General features: G+C 40.6%; 2 protein-coding genes across 2 annotated transcripts in view; one reads left to right on the forward strand and one right to left on the reverse strand.

Annotated features, from left to right (window-relative positions):
• The window catches only part of LOC138636281 (tripartite motif-containing protein 67), a 50,788-nt gene extending 47,028 nt beyond the window's left edge, over nt 1-3,760 (forward strand). Inside the window, 2 exon segments of the mRNA XM_069724221.1 lie at nt 1,368-1,530; nt 2,935-3,760. Of these exon segments, the coding sequence (XP_069580322.1) occupies nt 1,368-1,530; nt 2,935-2,982 (211 nt within the window). The 3' untranslated portion in view covers nt 2,983-3,760.
• A 4,254-nt stretch (nt 3,761-8,014) lies between these two features.
• Nucleotides 8,015-11,887, reverse strand: fsaf1 (40S small subunit processome assembly factor 1). Its single transcript, XM_069724228.1, has 9 exons — nt 11,658-11,887; nt 10,666-10,821; nt 10,479-10,579; nt 9,663-9,722; nt 9,463-9,558; nt 9,269-9,352; nt 9,133-9,170; nt 8,226-8,342; nt 8,015-8,096 (listed from the first exon to the last, which is right to left on the reverse strand). Exons 1-9 carry the CDS (start codon nt 11,728-11,730, stop codon nt 8,093-8,095), a joined length of 729 nt encoding a protein of 242 aa, XP_069580329.1. The 5' UTR covers nt 11,731-11,887; the 3' UTR covers nt 8,015-8,092.
• Between the last annotated feature and the right edge of the window lie 3 nt (nt 11,888-11,890).

An 11,890-nucleotide genomic window follows, 5' to 3' on the forward strand; every position in this document is an offset into this window, starting at 1 on the left:
CTGTTCCTCCGACACCGCTTTCGTTGTTTTTAACAGTGTTGTCTGTCTGTTTTTGTAATTTTTCACATCTTCGTGTTTCTGTTACTTCACTTTCTGCCCTCGCGTTTTCCGTCGCTCCGGCTACTTTCAGCTGTCCCTCATTGTCCCCCTCTCCCTGGTACATTTAGCCCGTTTGCTCCCCTTCTCTTAGTGCCGGTTGTGATTTCAGTTTCTCTGTAAATCCGCATCCTTCTGCTGTTGATTTGTCTCTTTTCTCGTTAGCGTCTCAGTCTTCGCGTTTTAGTTTTCACGTTACTTTTTAGCGTTTTTTTTGTTTCAGCTCCCTAAAGTGTGATTTTTACCGTCTCGTTACTTCTTTTTTTTTTAATATCTGAAACCTTAATTCGTGTTAAAATTCAGCTTTTGTTTTGCACCTGCCTCAGTTTTGTGCGTTTCTATCTTCTCACAGCAACACTGTAAAACACGTGGACTTAAATCTAGTCGTAAATGACTTGAACGTTCACACCCGCAGACCTGATAGTGTGTTATAGAAAGTCACGAGAATATAATAATGAATTGCTTTAAATCCAAAAAAGCCCTGAAGTCGGCTGTTGTTTTTTTTTTTTTTTTTTTTACATTTAGCCAATTATTAATTAAAAGTAAACCAAAAATAAAATGTCTGAAGGGACTTATGATGGGGATTACTGGACTGCATAAACCTGTAAGAATGATTTAAGGTGTAATTTGTTCCATCCTGGCAGGTGCGACCTAATCCTTTGAAGGATTATACGACGATTCGTGAAGTGAAGAGAAAAAAATACCTGCTGAGTGGATTTGTCAAAACCGGGCGCTCGCTGAAGTTGTATTTAAAAATGTCGCCCAATGTTACTGATCTATAAAACATGATTTATCAACACAGATAAATCGGCCTCGTTCAAATCTCGTTAACTAACCCATGAACATTTGTTGTCAACGGAAAGACGTTGCAAGGTGTCTCTTCTCTCGCTTTGTGATCTTCCCGCATTGAATCTCACGCGTCCGAGGGGTAGCTACGGATACGCCGGATGGCGGCGGGACCCCGCGGGCTCGTCGCCATGCCGACGAACGGACGAGCAAGCCCAGCGGGGGAGCGGCAGGAGACGACGGGAGACTTCGACGTTTTTTTTAGTGTTTTTTTTTTTTTTTTTACAGTTAAAACAGAGAATTTCAACAGCATTTGGTATCTGTTGCAGGTTTAGTGATGGTTTTTGTTTACGTTACATCATGTTTTTTTTTTGTCATTGTGTGTGTGTGTGTGTGTGTGTGTGTGTGTGTGTGTGTGTGTGTGTGTGTGTGTGTGTGTGTGTGTGTGTGTGTGTGTGTGTGTGTGTGTGTGTGTGCGTGCGCAGGGCGGAGGGCGGCATCATGAAGGGCTCGTCCGTGGGCGTCCTGCTGGATCTGACCAAACACACTCTGACGTTCTACATCAACAAGGAGCAGCACGGGCCGACCGCCTTCGAGAACCTGGACGGCGTCTTCGTGCCGGCCGTCAGCCTCAACAGAAACGTGCAGGTCGGTGTGTGTGTGTGTGTGTGTGTGTGTGTGTGTGTGTGTGTGTGTGTGTGTGTGTGTGTGTGTGTGTGTGTGTGTGTGTGTGTGTGTGTGTGTGTGTGTGTGTGTGTGTGTGTGTGCGCGCGCGCGCGCGCGACAAACATGGAAGTTTATGATGTAAACTTCAGTTTAAACTGAACTGTGTGACTTGTGGGTTCATATTAAATTCATGTCACACTACATAGATGATCAAATATTGCAAATTCAGCTTGAAATAGTTCGTCTAATTAGTTTATCAACATTTCCTGCATTTCAAATGTGAAGGATTTTTACTCCTTTTGCTTTGTTTCGTGTCACTTTAAACTGAATATTCTTCAGTTTTGGTTAAACCGAGAACTTTTGAGAGTAATTTTTCAGTTTGTTCTAAAATGTTGTAGACAAAACTGTTGAATAGAAACAGCCTATATTTTGATTACTGCTTGCGAAGCCCTTTAAATGGCATTTGATTTGTTTAAAAGGTGCTATATGAATAAAGTTTGACTGATTGACTGATAAACAGCCGTTCCAAACATCAGTCACGGGGCAGGTATTCATTATATTCTGCTTGTGCAGCATTTATTCTCCCTTGATTTCCAACATACAGCACGTGAATCCACCTAAATGTCAATCATAATTTCTCCTCTTAGTTTTCCACCATGAAAATACGTGGTAGATTTCAGCAGCCATTAAATGGCGAGTATTGTTGTTGTTGCCGCAGTCGTGTCACCAGTCAGATTGGATCATCACTCAACTTGTCAAATCATGTTTTTTTTGTTTTTTTTTCTCGCATATGCAAAATAGCGAGATCGTGAAATCACGCAAAAAAAAAAAATTAAAAATCGGAAGAAATAAAAACGGGGAGGAGCGATGCCTCTTTCAGAAGAGACGTGTTACAGTTATAGCATTACACCACAGACACACGGTCACGTTAAGGCAACCAACAACTTCAAAGCTGCAGAGCTGCTGGAGCGAATCATTCTAACATAAAAAAAAAATAAAAAATCCAGCTGATGCATTTTTTCAAGCACAAAAGTTTTTCCTAAATTCGCTCCGTTTGAATTCCTAAAGCTCAGATCAGTCATCAAACGCGCTCCCCCGGATTTGAGCGTTCACCGCGGGCGCGTTAACCTTAAGTGAACATTACCCAACTCGTTATCATGCGTGTGATCTCAAGAGGTTTTTTTGTTTTTTGCGGTAAATACTGCCTTCCCGAAAGCTTTTAAACGATCAAAAGCGTCACTTTTTAAAGTGAAATATATATATATAAAATACTCGAGCGTTTCCCGGCTGTGTTTTTTTGTTTTTTTCTTGTTTCCTTCGTGTGTGTGTCGTCCGTCCTCCGCGATGATCTCATCGGGGGTGTTCGCTCTCGTTTGTCCACTTCAGGTGACCTTACTGACGGGCCTGGAGGTGCCAAAGAATATCAAACAGTAAGAGCTCCTCCCTTCCTCCTCCTCCCCCCCCTCCCATCCCCGCGCCCTGGATGCCGAACCAACGATGTCACACGCCGCCTCACTTCACACCCACGCGGAGCTCAAGGTCGCCCCCCCCCCACCTTCTCCCCCCGGACGTAAGGGAATGAATCTGACTTCTGATTGGCTGTACGTGCGACGATCGTCGCCGCGGAGATGACCGGAGTTGCCCGTGAACGGCCCTACTTTTTTTTTTATTATTTTTTTAATGTCACTATTATTATTTCACTTCCTGTCATTTTTTAAAACGAAGGAAAATTGAGCCGAAAAAAATAAATAATTCTCCCCGAAAGCCCGAGACCAAAACCCATCAACATGCTGACAGAGGACTTCTAACACTGTGCTGTAAAATAATTTAGAGCTAAAAAAAAAAAAAAAAAAAACATGAAAACCAGAAATTTACACCGATTTTTTTCTTCTTTTTTTTAAAAGCTCTACAGCAACGTGGTGCTTTTAAGAGGTGGAAAAAGAAAGAAAGAAAAAAAAAACAACAGAGAGGAATGATTCAGCCATGTTTGTTGCTGCTCTGCTTCACTCTCAGGTGCTTTTACAGCCTGCGAGCTAAAAACCAGATGAAGGCAGTGTTTAGTCGGAGCTGTGCAGTGGCACCGACGGTTTGCTTCACACACGACATATTTAAAAAGTCTCTCCGCACGCTTTTTTGTTTTTTATCCGAGTCGTGGCTGCCATCTCTCTTGTTTTTTTTTTTTTTTAACCTTCTCGTTTAGTTTAAAGGAGAAATTATTTCTTATCTGTGGGAAGGAAATCTGACAGCCATCTTAAAGTCATCGAAGCTTCCCTCGTTGATCAACTGTCTCGTGCAAAGTGGCACGAAGGTGGTTTGATACTGTTGTTGATACTGAGGTTGGTCGATGGTCAGAAATGAAACACATCTACGGAGCCGGGGAGTCACTGAAGAGGAGCTCATTTCAAATCTTAAGTGTTACATTTCGGTGCCTTTTTTTGGGTTTTTTTTTTTGGTTTGTCTTTAAAAGCTAAATTAAGTCACTCGTGAGTTTCTGGTAAGATTGTAATCTACCATTTGCAGTGGTGGAATAAAAAAAACAAAAAACAAAAGGGAAAACTCCCTGAGATGATAACAGCAAATTTTATGCTTTGAACTCGGTTAAAAGAAAAGTGAACACTTCTGAAAACACCCTTTTTTTTTTTTTTGTTTTTTTTTGTGCATTTTCTAGCGTGATCACTCTTGATCGGATCTCACTTCGCCGCTCTGTACGGGAATGATCACGTACATCTGATAAATACACACGTGATCACGTAAAGAGACGCGAGGAAAAAGGAACTCCATTTTGTAATTTACAATCTGAACCGTCAAGACTCGGGTCACATCGGTGAAAGCGATTTAATTCCTCCAGCGAGCGTGAGAGGGTCGGGCTCTGCGCTGCGGCGGATAAATGAACTGTGCGAGGCCCAGGACGCATTTGTGTTCACTATGTAAAACAAACAAAAAACAAAAACCAAATGTGGTCACATGTGCCCTGGACCACCTCCGAATGTGGTCTGAGCAGATTGGATCACACGTTCGTTTCGACTCAGTGAGTTCCTTGTGTTGATCTGGTTTCCAAAAACTCCTAAAAACAACTCGCATCTCGTCCTGTTGAACAGAAACAGGTTTGTGAGCAGCTTCTCCCTGCAGCTTCTCCCCGGCTCCGCAGACTCGACGTCAATCTCTCCACCTCCATCGAAAACGCCGAAACGAAAACGAAACTTGAGCCAAATGCTCACATTTCTATCTATTGATTTATTGATTTCTTCATGCGAACTTTCTAACTGTAACACGTGAGAAAGTAGGTGAGGAAAAAGTGGTGGTTGTCTCTCGTGGTTACGTCACTCCGCTTCCTCATCCCTCCGATGCTTTCCGGGCGTCGAGTGATCTTCAAAAGGTCACGTCGGGCAAAGCTACAGTTCGCTGCTACATTTTTCATCAGGGATCGGATACGGCGGCCCGTAGAGGACGAGTAGCTTCAACCAGACCCACTGTGACTTCGGACGTACGCTTATTAAAAAAAACAAACAACAACAACAACAACGCGTATGTTTTATCGCTTCATGCAGCAGAGAAAGTAGAAGTTTTGTTTATTTTTTAAAATTCATTTCAAGTTAATTGTAACCTCGGATTTTGACATTATCTTAAATATTTCCATTCCCTATAATGTGAGCGTGAGAGCGACGTCGTTACAAGTGTTCGGTCGACCGACCTGCCATACAAAAATCATGCGTGAATGGAAATCCACAAACTGTAAATAGCGATAACGACGTGGGATATTAAGCATGGATTTAAACGTCGAACAAGTTTACAAACTATCTGAAGCTGTACTGTAAATAGTGAAACCGTTTTGTTGTCTTCGCAAACGAGTGACGTTAAAGCCGACCGCTGTGGCAGCTCGCCCCCTGCTGGCGAACGGCGGCAACCACAAGACGGAGGCAAAATTTTTCCCAAACAAAAATCCTGCTGATGCATATGAAACCAGTTGTGTTTTTCATATCGTTTAATCATTGACTTTGTAAAGAAATGTCGTCTTATTTTCATTTAAATCGTAAATATCTCGTGCTGTTCAAACATTTAATCAGGGACATAAAATAGCAGTCATTTACATTCAAAGCTTTTTATATATGTTGAGTTATATCCTACTTACACCCCTATTTTTTCTAAAAAGAAAAAAACAATTCAATGCAAACTATAATTTAAATATGCCATATGAATGAACAGAAATACAGTAAAGAACTGCTTTTATTTTACTGGAAATTATTGTGTCTATTTTCAAGTAATTTAGAGTTGTAAACAAAGGAAATATCTTTAAATGTTTTGTTTACTTGCGTTTATGGTGTGTTTCTTTTTAATGAAAGGAAAAAAAATACTACTGAAGAACAATAAATCGAGGCTTTGAGATGAGATGACTTGATGCTGTATTCAAATTATTTGGGAAAGATGATCTTCAAGCAGCCATAATCTATATTCTTATTTCAATTCGTGTGGAAGAGCTTCATCGTCAGACTGTGGTTGATGTCAGCTCCGTTTTAGCACCTTTCAGCTTTTTTTTTTTTTTGTTGTTTTTTGCGAAAGCCCTTAATTTAGCTGTTTTTTTTGTTCACTCAAAAGTATTTTTAGGGGGATTTAACACCGACACACCAGACATTTGTCTGGGTAGGACCAGAAATAGAGCTGAAACGGTGAATGTTTGGCTTCAGTTCATTTTGTTGGGGGAGAGGAGGGGAGAGGGAGAGATGGGTGAAGGCAGAAACGTGACTTTTGCACGAACACTGATGATGATGATGCACCGGGTGTCTGCTTGATGCATCCCAAGCAACTAGTTTGTTCCTGCCTCCCCCAAGTGGCCAAAAAAGCAACCTGCAGTTTTAAAGACAATAAATCACGACAATAAAATCCAAATAACAAATCATTTTATTTACATGATCTGTACGTGATCTACCAACTTTTTTTTTTTTTTTAGCACTAAGTGTACCATCTTTCCTATATGACCTGAATGCATCATTATAGTGTAAAAGCCCAATTTTAAAAGCAGTTTCCACAAACCCAGAAAGAAATACATCAGACTGCCAGCTTCCACCTAAGGGCTACATTTTTTTTTCGTAATCGAGCGAAGCTTTTTTTTTTTTTTTTTTCTCCTGCCGGCCGCCCGGCTCCGACCCGCCACGCACCGAGAAGAGAAACTCGCCCTCGGGTCGACTTTCGCTTTAACCGGGAATAAATTTCAGGCCAACGAGCAGCGTTGGAAACACCTATCGTGTAACCAGGGTAACGAAAGATGTTTTCCTTCTGGTTGCATGTCTGCGAGAGTCAAGACGGCGGTAAAATTGGGTTAAATCTTTTTTTTTCTCTCTCTCTCTCTCTCTTTAAAAACAATTTTGTGACGGAAAAACAAACAAAAACTCGCGTTTAAAATGAGTCACGTTGAAGCCACTCCCGTCTAGATGTGCTTGTACGGCATGACCCTTTACCCCACACTTACCCACCCATGAATGTGACATATTTTATGAATTTCAACTTCGACAATATGGTGCTGGGGAAAAAAAAAAAAAAAGCACGTCACTGCTGTTGTGAGCCATTTAACTTAAAAAAAACAACAACAAAAAACGGCAGAGGAAAAAAGAAAAAAAAAAACTCATTTACTCCATAAAGTCTGTAGATATATTTATTTTCTTTTGTATATTGCCCTCTTTAGTTTAAAAGTTAAATGGTAATAGTAACAGTTTGTGGTTTGAAGGGTTGCAGGTATTCAAAAAAATAAATAAAAAAAAAGTCTTGCCGCCTATGAAATATCCTCAGAATACGACGCGCCGCAGATAAGCTTCAAATTCCCTCGTGCTCGTCTTTTTTTAAGTTCGTTTTTCAGCTAATAACGTGAAAAAAGCTGCTTCAAGGGGAACCGGCGTGAGAAGTTGTGACCTCACCCAGCCGCACACTGCCAGATCAAATCAAAAGGTCTCGTTTCATCACCAAAAAAAACACAACAAAACAAAAACCCTGTCGACTTTCACGTTTAGGGGTTTATAACAGGAGAAGGAAAACAACAACAACTGCATTTGCAAGACCGACATGCTTTCTCGTGTTCGTATGTGTGTTTCTTCATGAAAACTTCTGCCAGGACTCGTGTGTACTTTTATTTATTTACATTTTTTTGTATTTCCTCCTGTGTGTATCCCCCGTCCCTCGCCCCCCCTCCCTTTCCCCTCCCTCCCCCGCCAATGTAAAGGTTTTGTACGACTACATGGTTTGTATATGAGAAATGTACCTGCATACTTTTAAAAACTTCAGTGTAAAACACAAGAAAATGAAAAATGTCTCCTTTTTATTTTTTATTTTTTTTTATTTTGTTTTTTTTTGGTCATTTATAAAAACAAAAATAAATTAACTGTGATGGAATATGATTTGTTTTGTGCGTTTGACGTTCCACCGGTGATCCCATCTCTCCGACATTTTGTTTTCTTCCCGTTTCCACTTCCCGTCTGATGTCTTCACGTCCGATGCATTCAGGACGAGTCGCCGAACACAAATTCTTCGTCTGGCCCCGCTGAGATTTTTCCATCGTTCACCTACAAAAAAACAAAAAACAAACACAAAACGTTGAGGACCTTTCCATCGCCCCATTCGGTCCTCTTCAACTTCGCCACTCGATATTTAACTCGTCCATTAACGTCGAACCCCCGAAGTGAAGACCTCACCGTCGCCGCTTTTTGCCTTTGATGTTCTGGATCTCCTTGGAGCTGAGGATCAGCATGCCGTTCTTGAAGCGGCCCACCTGACCCGAGGGGGCCGAGGACGCCGTCTTCTTCTTGTCTCTGGTGGAAATGCAAAAAAAAAATAATAATAATAAGCTGCAGGTTTCAACCAGAGATTCAACAAAACAAGTCTTGGAAATCTGCCGGTCGTGAAGAAGGACGCTGGATTTCTGGCCGAACTTTATGGTGAATATTCGCAAATGTAGGATGAATTCTGCCCTTAAGAACTCCTTCGATAACGACAATTATATACAATTATTTTAATAACGTAGAGAGTCGAGGACACCGAGGAACGACCGGCTGCGGACTCCAAACGGAGTAGTCGAACAAAACGTGAAGCAAAATAGCACAAAAAAAATAGTCCATAAAATAAATTAAAAACATTTTTTTTTCAAGAATATTTTTGTAATCTGAAAGTGCAGTTTTGGGATAATCACGTTTTTTTTTTTCTGGTTCAAACAGATTAAATTAAATCTTGTTTTTAAGCTTTTAATAGCTGATTCTTTGAGATACGCAGTTTTGTCACCACACTGTATATTTCCACAAATTTAATATTGAAATTACCGAGACTTACAAACTTATTAATAATTAACTTCGGAGAATTGCGGCTACTGTTGACGCACCAAGTGGTGTCCCAATTTCCTTAGTTTTAAGATTTGAAGCTCCTGGCTGTGTTCTTACCGCCACTAACCAGCAGAGGGCGCTCCTAAATGAGGGTTTCCATTTCACAAGGCTAAATTTTGGTTTCAGCCTTACGTTTTCTAAATTAAATGCAAGTTTCTCTTACGGATTCATTTTCTCTACTTCATTAAATCCTAAAGTATCTTCAGAAATGTCGGGAGTCACTCACCGTTGAACATTCGGCTTCTTCTTCTTCTTCTTCAGGTCCTACAGAGGAAATGAAGCAGGTTTACAATTAAAACCGGAAAAAAAAATTTAAAAAAAAGAAACTTTCTGGAAGTACCGACTGAAGGTTCGGGTTTTACCGGCTGAACCTCCTTCGCTTTCTCCTTCCTGTCTTTGATTTGCTGCTGCAGCTCCTTGTAGTTGACGTAGTTTTTCTTCAGAGGCTGGAAATTAAGTTGAAAGTTTTTGTCATTTGGTTATTAAAAAACAAAAACAAAAAACCTGAACTACAGAAGAACCTCATAGAAATGTTTTTTGTTGTTGTTTTTCTTACTCTGGCTCCCAGCATCACCGCTCTGTCCTGTTCAAAAACGCGCTGCTGCTCCTTCTTGTAACCCGTGATCCCAAACCGGTGGACCTCCAGACGAGCCTGCCGGCGACGCCGTTAACGTTAAATTGAATTCAGCGACAACATCCGGGCAGCGAGATCGAGTTAACGGCGATTAAAAAATAAAAACAAAATAAAATCATCACCTTTTCCAAATCGATTTCTTCCGGCTGGTCGCTTTGGTTCTTCTCCGCGATCTGAAGGGCCTTGAAGTGACGAGAGGAGACAAGAAGATGTGACGAGAGGAACCAAAACAGAGAAGGTCGGCTGGAGGTCGCACGGGGCGTTTATTTATTTATAAAAAAAAAAAAAATGTAAATGTGAAAACAAGTGTCAACGATTAAAAAGGTGCTGACACAAATATACAAGTTGGAAAATGAATTTGAACAGCTTGTGCTGACGCCAAGAGTTTTCTAATTAAATGAATTGCTTCGCGTGTTGAAGAGGATATTCGTCACACCTCTTTCTACTCATTTTATTTGGTCAGAAACGGAGAGCTTTTTGTCAAATTAAGTTATCAGCTAAGCCCATAATGCCGTGAATTTATCACAAAATTATTTTAATGACATTATTCAAGGGGAGAAAGAAAAAAAAAACCAAACCCAGTGCTCATCTAAGTGCTGTAATTCTGATTAACATAAACAAAAATGACTTTCGGAGTCAAAATCTGCTCCGCTGGTTTTGATGTAATTTACTACGACGGAAGCGCGTCCAATGACTGAGCTGCAACTTAATACTATAACATTAATATTATATAACGCAGACGGACAAAATCCTTCGTAGCGAATCAGAATCGAATTGTTTTTAACGGGCTTTTGAGTTTTCTATCGCTGACGCTGGTTTTATCCATTGTAGTTTTATAAGAACAAACACGATTAATCCAACAGAGAAAAAAAAACCACGTCGTGACTTAAATGAGTAAATTTGTACTTAAAAAAAAAAAAAAAAAAAAAGAGACTTACAGGCTTTTTGTTGGCGGTTGGCGTCTGCTCGGTTTTCGTTCTCTTTCTCGGGTCCTGAAACGTGACGACTTCCACCCGGTTCACCTGCCGGATGTTTGGACCTGAAGGAGAGACGGGACGAATTTAACAGGTACATTCAAATCCAAAACGAGAGCGTAAAAAGTTGTTAACATCTCAATCGTCCCGCCTGTTCGCTCGGCCTTCGGCCGTCGGCGTTCCGCTCCGTCGTCTTCGCTGCCGAGTTCCTCCACCGGAGGGAGCTCTTCACCTTCATCTTCATCTTCATCTTCAGCGCATCTTTTCCGCTTTTTCTTCTTCTGGGACTTCTGTTTTGGTCCCGATCCTGCGTCATCGGTCAACAACACGAGCACGAGTTAAATCTGATTGTAGTACAGAGTCCAAGCATTTACGGTAACGACGGGGTGATCGACCGGTTTCTACTTTGTCGGGAACGCAGAGCGAAAACTAAAAAGCAAGCCGACGCGACAATCCTGCAATAAAAATGACGCACTTACAGAGATGATAATGTTTTAATTTGAAACTGTTCGAGAAGGTCGTGGAGCTGAATTAATGATCGTTTGTTGTTGATCTCCATCTACAAAACACATCATGTTTACTTACGTCACCCTGAACGTGAATAATATCACCTGTCAAGTCCTGCTGGGATAAAATGACCCAGATTCGTTTGACCTTTATTATCAGACAATTTGATATCACCATCAGATTAAGGTAGATGTACCTTCATTTGCCATCATATTGACTTTATTTTATTTTATTTGCTGTGATTGTTGTGACCTATATTCTGTTATTTGTTTACATTATTTCTACGTAGCGATATTTATGATGCAAACTTTGTTTTTTCTATAACTGTACATTTTTAACATACTCGGTTTTTTTTGGTGTAAATTTTTTTAAAAAAAAGTATTTTTTTTTTGGTAAAAATCTCGTGTTTTTAATTTGTGCAAAAATAAATCAAATAATCGAGAGACAGCTGATCATCAACAATAATTGAGACGTAACGTAACACACCGAAGACATTTGTGTGCGGTTTTATTTCGTGCCGGTAGACTCCTGTAAAACAAAAATAAATAAAATAAATATATATAAAAACGACAGTTACGGACGCAATATTAGCCTTTTAAAGCGGCTAACATGAGCTAACTGGCTAACTCCGCTTACCAAAGTCGTACAGTTCGTCCAGGACGTTTTCCAGAAACACTTCGTCCTCTCTTCCGTTTGACCTGGAGCTCATTTTCAAGAAAAACAAAACAAAAAAAAACCACACGCGGGATAAGTGAAGAATAAAACTAAATATGAACGTGAACACGAGAGAGCGTAAACACACGTGGGGGGAAAAAAAAAAACAACAACCCAAAACGACAACTTCCTTCGCGGCCACCGTACGGACGTTT

The sequence above is a fragment of the Brachyistius frenatus genome, unplaced genomic scaffold (assembly GCF_029030835.1).
Source record: "Brachyistius frenatus isolate BFR_SWC_R1_liver_20210118 unplaced genomic scaffold, ASM2903083v1 Contig_365, whole genome shotgun sequence".
In the NCBI taxonomy this organism is placed as follows: domain Eukaryota; kingdom Metazoa; phylum Chordata; class Actinopteri; family Embiotocidae; genus Brachyistius; species Brachyistius frenatus.